The sequence below is a fragment of the Rattus norvegicus genome, chromosome 18 (assembly GCF_036323735.1).
Source record: "Rattus norvegicus strain BN/NHsdMcwi chromosome 18, GRCr8, whole genome shotgun sequence".
In the NCBI taxonomy this organism is placed as follows: Eukaryota; Metazoa; Chordata; class Mammalia; order Rodentia; family Muridae; genus Rattus; species Rattus norvegicus.
Window position 1 is genome coordinate 24,747,376 of NC_086036.1, and position 13,194 is coordinate 24,760,569.

Sequence of the window (13,194 nt, forward strand, 5' to 3'; positions counted from 1 at the left end):
ACGATATTACTAGCAATTAAAGTTAATGTCCATTATTTGTTTACTTGTTTGTTTATAGACGGGGTCTGGGCATGTAGCCTTGGCTGTCTTGAAACTATTGTAGACCCGGCAGCTTGGAGATCTGCCTGCCTATGCCTCCCTGGAGATTAAAGGCGTTCACTACCACGCCCGACATTAACTTTTTAACAATTTCCTAACGAATATCCTGTGATGTCTTGGTTTTACTCCCTTTATAATTCCAGTTTTTGTCTCTTCCACTTAAGTCATTAAAGTCATTTCCACGCTGTTGTGTATTTTACTTCGATCGCAACTGCTACTCCAACGACCCGCCTGAAAGTGGTTCCCCCTCAAACAAGAGGAAACTGAGAAATTCACTAACAAACCACTTGCGGAACCAAAGTTCCACTTGGCCGCGGGCTCCGAGGGGAGCTAATTTTATGTTACACTGCACCGGATCCCGGAAGCACTCCTCAATTTACTCCGGCATAGGCTTCTCACGAGGCTTGCTGGAGCGCCTGGTGAGCACTTTCCACCCGGCCGCGAGCTGAGCGGAGCCCGGTCTACGGCGGAGATGGAGAGCGCTGTGGAAGGCCGCACGGCCAGCGTGCTTTTCGCGGGGTTCCGGGCCTTGGGGTTGTTCAGCAACGACATTCCACACGTGGTGCGGTACAACGCGCTCAAGCGCCGCTTCTACGTGACGACTTGCGTAGGCAAGAGCTTCCACACATATGACGTGAGTGATTTCCTCCACCCGCTTCCCAGGAACCAGAACTGCCTCGGTGTAGTCCCACGTTCGCCCCCCACCTACCTAGGGTTTCCCTTTTTGCCGCCCTGTCTTACGTAATCCTTCCCTGTTGTGCTATCCTCATAGCATCCTTGTGCGCTTGCAGTTAACCTGGAGGCGGGTTTCGGAGGAATCTTCTGGCTCAGGAAAAAAACTACAGAACATGCCAGTTTGGGGACAGTATATCCGTTTACAAACCCTTAGGCATGAACAACTAAAGCAAGACCCTATCCCTCGGTCATAATTTTTCCACAAGAAGACGACTTCTTAGACGTTACTATTATATAATTGGCCACCAAAAAAAAAAAAAAAAAAGGTTGGAGATTCAGACTAAAACAGTAAAAGAAGTAGAGACGGTGAGATAAAGATTGAGGGGGCCCTTTCATATTAATAGCTATTCAATTTCCCTTCGTGTTTGAGCATTATAGCACCAGTCTTAAATGAAACCGTAGACACTCAGGGTTGATTTCACTATCTGGTAGCAACCTTGAGTCTTAGAAGAATTAAGTTACTTGCCAAGGTCTTTCCTCTTAAAGATGGTGTGTAACTTTTAATAGCCTATTAGCCCTTGAAATTGTTAAGGGACAGGTAGAGGCTGGGAGGCAGGCGTTAATGCCAGGTGTGACTGAAGAGCAGTTGGGTTTCGTAGCCGGTTTAGTACCGTGGAGAAGAGTGGGTTATGAGCTTCTTCAGCCTGTAGAAGCATGTCTTGATGCTTCCTCCTTGCTTGCAACCTTTGGTCTTTTTGTTGAAGTTTTCTAGCTGAAGTGTAAACCTTTCTTTTTCTCAGTTAAAAGTTCCTGAAATTGTCTGGAGTCAAGGGCTCTCTTGCTACTCTGTTACCCGTAAACACATTTACCCCTGATCTGCTTCCAGACGCATCCTGTAGTTAGAAAAGTAACACACCCTTCTGCTTGTCTGTGTATTGAAGTTTACTGATTTAAAAAAAAAAAAAAGTCAGATCTCTTTGTTCTAACCTGTGGTGAATTTTTTATATTTACTTTTACCACAACAGTGTGACATGTTGGCAGACCCTATGCTGGTCAAACCAATCAGTGCATTGTCTGAAACTGGAGATAGCTTAAGAGGTAAAATATGAACCTGTTGTGTTGACGTCACTGATCTGCTCAGGACATTTGTAGGCTGACTTGGTCCACCATTTCTCTCTTTTCCAGCCTTTACTCTGCCCTCAGACCTCCCACAGATTAGCTTATTATACAAGAAACTTAAGACAGAATTTTGGGTAGGATATATTTTGGATAGCTAATATTTATTGAACATTTACTGTATAATTGGCCCCATTCTGTTTTACATGTTTATTCAAAATCTCTTTGAATGACCCTATAATACGCATATAAATTCTAGTTCCCAACCCCCATTTTTCTCAGAAGGGCGAATTCTAGGCCACACAGTAGTTAATGTCACACAGCTGGATTACCACCCACATACCAAGATGCAAACTAGTCATACCCACTGTTTTTGTATGCTCCAGGAATCACGAGTGGTTTTCATGTTTTTATAAAAGTTGGAGGAAAATCAAAATATTTTCATATCATCAAATGCCCACACAATATTGGAGTCCACCCAGGTACATTTATTACTTATGGCTGATTTGACAAGCATTGTAAATAAAAAAGAGTTAGGGTCAGTGAGAACCTCCCTTCGGAAAGGATAGTGTAGCAAATTTATGTAGGAGGTAATGACTCAATTTGGGGGTCTTAGATATTGTAATTGTTTTTGCTAATGAAAATGCATTTAATTCTTCTTTTTCTTTTGTAAAAACAGGTTCAGAAACTTAGTCTGGTTGCAGTAAGTAAGTGTTCTTTCTTGTGAATTTGTCCTTGTTGCTCTATTTGGTAGTTTCATTTTGTCCTTAATGATAATGATAAGGGCAGGACAGGGTATGCGTTACTGTCTGCTGTTGTGTCCCTCAGGTGCAGTCATTAGAACTTGTTTTTATGATCTACAGGGCTTTTTAAATGACTCATTCTTTTTTCTGTGATGGGAATTAAACCCTTTGGGCCTTGCACACACTAAGCAGATATTATTCAACTCAAATTCATTTTCATTGCTTATGACAAGTTCAGTTATTTAACTTTGCTTATTTAATAATTTTCACTGAGTATTCTGGACTCAGGCACTTTGTCAGGAATAACAGTGAATGATGTGTGCTGACTTCTCAGTGCTGTGTTGGAGCACTTAAAATTAATGTGCACCGAGAGACTGATTGTCCCTTTATCCTTCAGAATGTCTCTTTTAGCACGGGTATGAGCTGTGGGGAAACTGACTACCCCTTGGGCCAAAGGACCAAGGCAAAGAGTAGAGTTGTTGGATACTGGTGGGGATGGGAGACCTGGAGGAGAAAGGAGTTTAGTTGTAGAAGGACCAGCTCCTGTGTTTGTTCCTTCTGCTATTAAAAAAAGTCTCAATTTAGATTGTTGTTCTCCGTGAGAAGTGCATTTACTTTTCTGAGAGCGGTTTAATAGACTTGTGGGCTTGGCAGCTCAGAGACTGGCTTTATGTACACAGCAATCCTTGTGAGGTACGAGACGTAAGGAACTCGTTGTATATGTCTGAAAAACCCTGTGTGCTTTGTTTTTTGTTTAAGTAAATAAACAGAAGAGAGTAAAACTAAGTTGAGTAAGAAAGTGAATTGGTAGTTAGTTCTACAGAAATACTGTTGTGAAATGTAAATTCCAAATTGGAGCATACACTGGAGATAAAAAGTACCTACAGCAATCAGTCCTCTATTTACTAAGCTCTTTAGTCCTGAGAGGAGCGAGAAAGAGAGGGCAGTGTGATCACAGATGTGAAAGAGGACTTAGGAAGTGGTATCATGTGGAAGGGCTAGAGAGAGGTAAGAGGCATATTTACTTTGGGAAAGACTTGAGTAGAAACAATAATGTAAGTAATTATCGTAGGGGCCAGCATATAGAATACTGTATGGAGCCTTTCAGGGTTAGTCCAAGTTACAATTTACTTTTAAATTTTTTTGTAGTAATAAGCTTTATATTGTTTACAGTGATACCTACTTAGATGTACAAATGCCAATTTATATATTAGGTGCTAATTTTTTCCCTAACTTCTCACAAAGCCTTTTCTTTCTTTTGAATTCTGTTATATCTGCACAAGATACATATTTATGATATTGAAGTCAAAATTTTATACTGATTCTCATTTTTGTTTAAATATATAGCTTTGAATTATAGTCATAAAAGTATTTTATGTATATTTAAGATTTCTAGTCATTTCACAATCTTAACAGCCCACATTTATCTTTCGTTTTTCCCTAGGTAACTCTGTTCCACAGGACATCTGTTGCATGGCAGCCGATGGGAGGCTAGTCTTTGCTGCCTATGGGAACGTTTTCTCTGCATTTGCCCGTAATAAAGAGGTTTGTATCACGAACTACTTCACTTTCTTTAGTTCCCCTCTTATGGCAGTTCTAGTGGAAGAGAAGATGGGTTTCATGTGAGAGAGCGAGTGGGTCTACAGGAGATGAAGACAATGTAATAAAGTGACCGCAGTCACTGTATGCGCAGGGGTCAGGGGACAACACTGTGGGGAAGCTGACTATGTCTTGAGGCAAAGGACCAAGACAAAAACTAGATTTATTAGACCCAAGTGGGGACTAAAGTCCCCACTAGGAAGAGTAAAGAATTTAGCTGTGGAAGGACAGCTACTGTAAAGAGCTTCTTTGTCAAAGCAGAAAAGTATAAGGCAAAAAAATAGTCTACCCCTATTCTCCCCATATCAGCTGGAAGTCACTAATGGAGGAATCTGTGGAGGCCAGCCTTCTGTATTACACCGTTTCTCTAGGGTGTGTGGTGCTGCTCTGGTAGCACTGGGGAAGAGTATACAGTGTATGCAGTACACAGGCCACTTTTCTAACTGCAGTGGAGAGCTCTAGCTCACATTTCTGATGTCTTCCTACTCCATTCCTTCCTTCCTTATCATGGAGCGGCCTGAGCCAGCAGCTGAACAGGCCTGGCTCCTTAATATTTCAGGATTTTAATCTCAGTCAGGAGTTGGAGTACACTTCCTAACATGAGTATTTTAATTGTTAATATGCTTTCTGGATAATGTGATAGAATTATGTGATAGACTAAGTAACATGGACCTCTTTTACACTTTGGCATTTATAGATAGTACATACTTTTAAGGGCCATAAAGCAGAAATCCATCTATTGCAACCCTTTGGGGATCATGTAATCTCAGTGGATACTGACAGCGTTCTTATTATTTGGCACATTTATTCAGAAGGTAAGACTTTATTTCTTTACCTTGGGATATTATATGTACTTATGTACGTAGCTAAAAATCTTATAAAAACCATAAGTTGTATATAAGTTTTCACATGTACACATTAAAGCACTGAGAATATTTAGTGTGTGTGGAAAAGGTCTGAGTAAGCAATTTCCTAGACTGTGAGCACTTGCAGTGCGTTACATATGCTCGTCTCAGCTAACACATCCCCATCGTAGCTCTCCAAGCTTGGTGATGTGTTAGGATGTGGTTCTCTCTGAAGTCTTTTGGATACACATTCACACTTGAGTCATTCCTGGGTAATATCTTCATCTTTAGAGAAAATTACGGTTGTAAGATTGAAGATCCTGTAATCTGAGGGAAAATTCATTCTTTTTCAAGGATGGGACTCCGTTTACCTGATACTGCTTTGCAGTGTGAGTGTGGGATTTCCAACTGTTACTTTACCTACCACCAGGGTATTGCTAGCTTTCCTTAAGGTATCATGGCTCCATCCTAAACTGGGTCTATTGACTTACCTGTTTGTGTTTTAAGTTACTATTCCCTCTCTGTGATCCATTGAACAGTTAGTGTGTTTGTTATTAGTAACTATCTTTCTCTAGAGTGTCTCCTTAGAGGTGTACTATGTCCTCATTGAATTAGTATCCTTTGTTTTCTCTTGGTTCACGTAAGAGAAGTATTTCCTATGAAGTCAGGCACTGTTAAGGTCTCAGAATCTGGTTTTTCCTGGATGCCAATGCCCAGATATTATGTTGCTGTTACAACAGCACAATGAAGTAGATTCTTCATGAAGCTATTTTTAGTGATTTTTAAGTAAACCTGCTGGTACAAAAAGGCAAGGATCCCTTAAAGTAGTAGTCCAAAGTTTGGACACACTTCCCTATATTTCTCCTTCCACTGTGCCTTCTTTGATACTAAATTTTTGTGAAGTTTATTATAACATCGTTTTAATCACAAATTAAAATAAAAACCAAAATAAAGAGGAATTTTAAGTGTAGTAAGCATCCAGTTTCTAAGAGGTCTTTGGTTGTCAGCAGGCTGTGCCATGCCCCCAGTGTGCAGGGTTAGCTTGTGCCTTCTTCATAGGGAGTGACTGTGGCTATGACCGCCCCCATGTGCAAGGTTAGCTTGTGCCTTCTTCATAGGGAGTGACTGTGACTGTGACGCCCCCAGTGTGCAGGGTTAGCTTGTGCCTTCTTCATAGGGAGTGACTGTGGCTGTGACGCCCCCATGTGCAGGGTTAGCTTGTGCCTTCTTCATAGAGAGCCTCTGAGGAAGTGTGTGCTCGTTACGGTCGGTCTTGATGAGGTGTCCCTCTTTGCAATTTCTTTCAGTGGCTGTTAGAGCTGCTCAGAAATCAGATACTTTGTTTTATTTGGAACATTCTCTCCTGATTCTTTATGGAATTACAGAGATCCCAATGTCCAAGATCATTTTTAATCCTTTCTATAAATCACTTTGGCAATTTGGCAGTATAATTTTGAGTAATAATATTTACACTAGATCTTGATACTCTAAATGACGTTTACAAGTTGCCCTATCACATTTTTTTAGAAATATTTATTGGATAAAGGGCAGGTGAGATGGCTCAGCAGATAAGGGTATTAGCCTCCAAACCCGTGTCTGCATCAGTCCTGCATGGTGGCACGAGAGAACCGGCTCCTCTGGGCTGGCTTCTGGCTCCCACATGCACAATGGGCACATGTGTGCTCATCACACACACAAGATTAGTAATCTTTAAAAATAAGTGTTTATAAAATGTAAGTCTTTGATTTATTTATATTGTCTCTGGTATGTTATATTTACTTGCATGTAGTATATGTGTAGTATATGTTTCATAAATAATGTTGTTAATAACTTTTACTTTTGTAGAAGAGTACCTTCAGTTGACTTTTGATAAGTCAGTTTTTAAAATTTCTACAATTTTGCATCCAAGCACCTACTTGAATAAAGTTCTCCTGGGCAGTGAGCAGGGAAGCCTACAGTTATGGAATATAAAGTCCAAGTAAGCACTTATTCTAAATGCTTTTAGTTCTGCTACCTTTGAAATATGGCCCCTGACAGCATATGAGAGCTGTATTGTCCTGGTACACGGTGGGTGGCATCATAAGTGGCCATTGAACAGTATGTACTAATGGCCCAATAAAGTAGTCGGACAGTGACTAGTAGAAATGCTTTTTAAACAGAAGTTATTTTACTTCCTTCCACTCTGGTGAAGACCTACTATTAGTAGAAATAGAAGACTGCCTAAATGATTTTAAATATATATTTATCTGTTATTCAAAAACTTATCCAAAGAGGAGGGAAGGCAGCTCAACCTTTAAATAGTATTTTAAAAAGCAAACAAGGGACTGGAGAGATGGCACAGTAGTTAAGAGCATTTTCTGCTCTTACAGAGGACCTGGGCTTGGTTACCAGCACCCACATCAGGTGGTTCACAACTGCCTGTAACTACAGTTCCAGGGGATGCAACGCCCTCCTCCTCAGGTACCAAGCGTGAATGTGTGAACATACATATATGGGGCACTCGCATGTACTCATAAAATATTTGAGTCTTCCCAGTTGTCCTTTGTGAAGCCTTTATAGATCTGCAAAGGGTAGGTTTGATGTTAACCCTAGTTCCTAGTTTTCAATCAGTATTTAGTTCAGCTGAATACCATTGACTGCCTACCCTGTGCCAGGTTCCACCAAGATCCGTTTCTATCCGTAAGGCTATTTTCTTAGACTTTCCTTAATCATTTGCTGTTCTTATCTTTTGCATAGTTATTGAACAATCTAAACTCCGTCCATTTGTACATGGGGACGCATGATTTAATATTTTGGTGATCATTATGGTTTCAGATATCTTTGGTTCGTGACCTTCTTTTATTGTTGGTTAGATTTTGAAACCTAGGGCAGCATCAGAATTTGTCCTGTATAATTCCTGTAATATATAAATACTACTCCTATCACTGGTAATGTTTCTAGAAAGAATGAGATTATAATGAGAATGAAATTCCTATCTCATTCTTGTTCCTGCACTGTAAAGTGGCTCTTGTTTATCATGCTATTTTTCTAAGAGTAAGAAGTTACAGCCTGCAGGGCTGATATCCATCTGAACTCCATTACTTACTTAGCTTCATTATCTCTCTTTTGTTTCTGGAGAATGGTAAATGCTGATAGCCTTTACTTTCTCTGATTACATTTTAAGCACTGAGTAAGTAACCTATGTTTTGAAAACAGGGAGTGCTGGAGCAAGAATTGACTAAATAGCACCTGGGTCCCAAGGACCTGCGTTGGTTTGGTCCCCAGCACCCACATGGTAGTTTATGACAGCCAAACTCAAGCTACACTTTGCTCTTCTGGACTCTAGGGCACTGCAAACATGGGGTACACATATACACATATATTACATGCAGGCAAACCCCTATATACATAAAAGAAAAGTATCCTTTAAAAATGTGCAGTACCTCTTGATTAAAATAATAAAAATAATAAACTGCACCTGTTATTTTTGTTAAACACAGGTTGATTTGTTTTCCTTTAAAAAAATAATCATCTCTTTCTTCTTGTAGTAAACTTCTATATACATTTCCAGGATGGAAGGTGGGAGTAACAGCTCTTCAGCAGGTGAGTATTTTTTTAATTAAAAAAGTAACAAGACTAGAAGGAGATACTCTTACTCTCCGAGAATAACCGTGTTTGTAGACGTAAATAAACATTAATACTTAGCTTTGTTTCTCTTTAAACTGTTAACCTGAGGAAGTAGTGTTCTAGAAACGTAATTGAAAATAAGACATATCTTTGCTATAAAGGTTTGTGTAATCTTCTGTGCTTGGAACTTCCTTTGAGCATGTCATTTAGTGCCTTATGTAGAACAGAAATGAGATAACTATGGTAGAAGTGAGACTGTGGCCATACAGAGGAATTCATCAGGATATTGTACTTTCCTGTTCGAGATAATTGGGACCCAAATTCTGATGTTTATAAGATAGTAGACGTCCATAAACAATGCTTTTGTTTTCATGTTTGGTCAGCCAAGTGTGTGCACAGTGAACCTGCAGAATATCTGCTGGTACAGCCTCTGCTTTAAACACGCACTGCTTACCCCAACTTAGGCATTGCATTCTGCCATTGACTTTGCTCGGTTTTGATGATGTCCCCTGGAGACTCCAGCAAGTATCAGGAGGGCAGGGATCCTGTTCTGTTAGCCTTAGCTTCCAGGGTCTATCATGTAGTAGGCATTAATAGCCTGTTAGGAAATGAATAGCCCGACTCATATTCGTCTGTGGTAAGACCAAAGCTTGTAAGTGAAGCCTTCTCTGTTAGACCGGTACAAGAGCCATTCTAATCATTGACTGTTAATGTTGGAGCAGACTGATTATGAAAGGTTAGCATGTTTTCTAGATTTTTCCTATTTTCTTTTGTAAAGCTGGCTGCCTAGGTTTCCATGTTTTGAAGATTTGACCTTTCTCCCCCATTTTTTCTAGTCAGAAATTTTAGTGAATTCACATACAATCTTCTTTTCTGTGTAACTGTTTTCTAAACAAGTCAGCATGTTTAAGGGTAGGGAAGAGACTGAGTAGCAAAATCTAATTCTAGGAACTAATTTGGAAAACACATTGTTAAATACTTGAATGTTAATAACTGGTAATGCCAGCATGATAGTATTAGTGGGTTTTTCTTCTCCCTTTTACAAGGTATTCATTTCTTTTGATAGCATATAATAGTATGCATCATTAAGAAGCTACATTGTTTAGGAAAATAAGAGGCTGAGTCATTTAATTTTCAGGCACCAGCTGTGGACGTGGTGGCCATTGGTCTTGTGTCTGGTCAAGTTGTCATTCACAACATTAAGTTTGATGAAACATTAATGAAGTTCCATCAGGATTGGGGACCCATTACTTCCATTTCATTTCGTACAGGTAACGTTTAACTTACTAAATCATTAGAGTTAAGAGTACCTAGTCATTTTTTAAAACATATTTTCTTGTAGTTTAATAAAAATCATAATATTAAAGAAGACAAATGTGGGCGGTATCTTCAGATGTTTTTGTTAATATTTTGTTTCATTAACAGATGGTCATCCAATAATGGCAGCTGGAAGCCCGTGTGGCCATATTGGACTCTGGGATCTGGAAGATAAAAAATTAATTAATCAAATGAGAAATGCACACTCTACAGCAATATCTGGGCTGACATTTCTTCATAGAGAGCCGTTGCTTGTTACAAATGGCGCTGATAATGCTCTTAGGGTATTAACGATTATTGTTGTCGTCTTCTGAGTGCATGTGGGCTGGGATAATTCTAGTTTGTTTTAGTAGCTCAGCCTTGGACTTGTGAGTGAGAGAGCGTGGGATGAGATTGGAGAGAGGAAGTAAAAGCATAGCATGGTGCATGATTGCAGCGAAGTGGGTAAGAATACAGCTGAGTCTTCAGTGCAGGCACTGCCCAGCCTTGGCTAATAAGTTTACAAGGGTGACTTAAGTACCTGCAGATGGCACATGGTTGAAGGAACTTACACTGTATTTCTTTGTAGATATGGATATTTGATGGCCCGACAGGTGAAGGACGGCTGTTGAGATTAAGAATGGGACATAGTGCGTCTCTTACCAAGATTAGATATTATGGACAAAATGGACAGCAGATTTTAAGTGCAAGTAAGTTTGTGATTTCTAACATTTACTTTGCATAAACATTAAGAGCCGGGAACTCAGTATTCAGTTGGTTTACAAATGCTTTCTTCCTTTTAAATGGCTCTTTGAAGTGTTGCAAATTGTTGTGGCTTTTCATAGGGGCTAGCTTTCCAACCTCCAGGATTGGCATTGTTCACCCCTCTAGTTGGTGGTTGAACCTGAAAGAGCTGGGCCTAAAACTGACACAACAAAAGTCATGCAGTAGCCAACTTCACTCAGAGGATCAGGGGACTTAAAGTCTGAGGGTTAAGAAGAGTCACGAGTAAGGTGTCAGTCACAAGGACAAGACACACATGGTGAAAACATCTTTCCATAGAGGCAGATAAATAACATTAGCTGAGGTAAACTGACTCCTGTCTGCTACACCGGAGAGGAGCATGAAAACCTACTCAAGAACAGTTCTGTGTTTTAAAAAAGCTGAGGTCACAAGACTTTGTTTTCTTAGTTTTCTCACAAGTACTCAATTCTCACAGGACTTCATCTTGGCCTATTTTCTGACAGGCATGTTCTGCTGTTTTGGTGATCTGACTGGGTTTTCTGTTCATATTAATAGGTCAAGACGGGACTCTACAGTCATTTTCTACAGTTCATGAAAAATTCAACAAGAGCTTGGGGCATGGTAAGTCATTGCAAGACAGAAAACAAGCTGCTGGTCAGAAAACAGAAAGGAACTAAGTTCAAGGTTCTGAAGGAAGGCCCATTAGTTCATCTCTCTTCTTGGGCAATACTGGGAAAAGTGGGTGGAGGAGGCGTTATTAGACAAGTGCCCTTGCATGCCTATTTCTATATTCGCAGCTTTTCTCACCTAGGAGGGTGTGGTCTTCACAGAAGGCTTGAGTTCTCATGGCGCTGCCACACTTAGTGGCACTTAGTGGCACTTCACTGGCTTTTGGCTGTTGTGCATGAACATTTCTAAAACTGTATTTTTATCTGATGCTGCTATAGTGTTGGCCACTTAACTCGGTTCCCTTTGTATTGGTTCTATAATATCCCAGTGAGACTATACCGGCACTTTTTGGTTCATTCGACTCTGACCATAGTATCTTGAAATTCTTTTTCTGCTATTTCATATAGTTATTTTCATGACTGACTTCAGAAATTATTTACTGGTAGTGGTAATAACAGCTATGCTTTGCCTCTGACTTAATTGGGAATATCTTGTTGTATAGACTTGTTGTAACAATAAAAACTTCTCTTAATATACTTTTTTCATTAAGGAACTTTCCTATTGTTCCTTTTACCCAACCCTAGGATTAGTAAACAAAAAAATAGTTAAACGTAAAGGACTTCAGAACACTATGTCAGTAAGACTTCCACCTATCACACAATTTGCTGCTGGTGAGTACCTAGAAATTCATTGTATTTTTGTCTTTGTATCCTTTATTTTAATAAACTTCTCTGTATATTAAATGTTCAGAAGGTGACTTCAAATGAATGCTGGTCTTGTGTGAACACCAAAAAAGTTACCTTTAGCAAGAATTGGGTTAATCTCATTTTTTAGTAACACCCATTAGTAACATTTGGTGTTATAGTTCCTGTCTTAGGGGCTCTATTGCTGTGACGAGACACCATGACCATGGCAAGTCTTTAAAGGAAAACATTGAATTGGGGCTGGCTACAGGTTCAGAGGTGCAGTCCATTGCTGTGGTGGTGGGAAGCCTGGCAGCATCCAGGCACACATGGTACTGGAGAAGGGGCTGAGGGTTCTGCATCTTGGTCTGCAGACAGCAGGAGACTGTGTCACAATGAGTGTGGCTTGAGTATACATGAGACCTCAGAACCCACCCCGGCAGTAACACACTTCCTCCAACAAGACCACACCTCCTAATAGTGCCCCTCCCTGTGTGCCAGGCATTCAAACACATGGGTCTATGGGGGCCATTCCTCCTCAGCCCACCACATCTTCTAAACCTGCCTTTCAAGATTCTTGTATTTTGGCTAGTTTTTTTCTTCTCCTACCTCTTTCAAGAAAATATGGCATCTACTTGCTCTTCAGTTATTTTTAGTTTTTAATGCTTAAAATTTTTAATTCATTTTTTAATGTGTATGGTTGTTTTACCTGCATGTATATATGTATACCACAAATGTGCCGGGTGCCCATGGAGGCCAGAAAAAGGACTTAGATCCCTTGGAACTGGAGTTACAGGTGGTTGTGAGTCACCATGTGGCCCCTGGGAATCAAACCTGGGTCCTGTGAAGGGCAGCCAGTGCTCTTCACTGTCCTCTCACTCCAACCCCTACGTAGTCACTCCTGGGCCCCTACCTATAGGGCCTCTCTTGCCTGCTAATTTCTGTTTTCCTACCCATCCTGAGTGAGCTATTATTTTTATTCTAAAATTTCAGTAAGCTCTTCCTGAGTCCCCTTAGAAAACACTGCCATGCTATCATACTTTATTATTATAATTTTTTCTCACCAAAATTTACGGTGAGATGTATTAGCTTCATTTAGCTATTTTATGTTGCTTATAT

General features: G+C 40.1%; 1 protein-coding gene across 4 annotated transcripts in view; it reads left to right on the forward strand.

Moving 5' to 3' along the window:
* Positions 1–436: 436 nt before the first annotated feature.
* Positions 437–13,194, forward strand: part of Wdr36 (WD repeat domain 36) — a 35,893-nt gene continuing 23,135 nt past the window's right edge. For 3 of the 4 annotated variants that reach the window (XR_010059604.1, XR_010059605.1, XM_063277596.1), the window contains exons 1-11: positions 437–733; positions 2,570–2,597; positions 4,078–4,178; positions 4,930–5,047; positions 6,923–7,055; positions 8,605–8,659; positions 9,822–9,954; positions 10,109–10,284; positions 10,569–10,689; positions 11,279–11,344; positions 11,977–12,063. Coding sequence is in view for 2 of the 4 variants with exons in the window: in XM_063277596.1 (XP_063133666.1) it covers positions 572–733; positions 2,570–2,597; positions 4,078–4,178; positions 4,930–5,047; positions 6,923–7,055; positions 8,605–8,659; positions 9,822–9,954; positions 10,109–10,284; positions 10,569–10,689; positions 11,279–11,344; positions 11,977–12,063 (1,180 nt within the window). In the remaining 2 variants the exon portion in view is untranslated. The remainder of the gene's footprint in view (positions 734–2,569; positions 2,598–4,077; positions 4,179–4,929; positions 5,048–6,922; positions 7,056–8,604; positions 8,660–9,821; positions 9,955–10,108; positions 10,285–10,568; positions 10,690–11,278; positions 11,345–11,976; positions 12,064–13,194) is intronic. The other variant, NM_001400815.1, reaches the window with a different exon arrangement.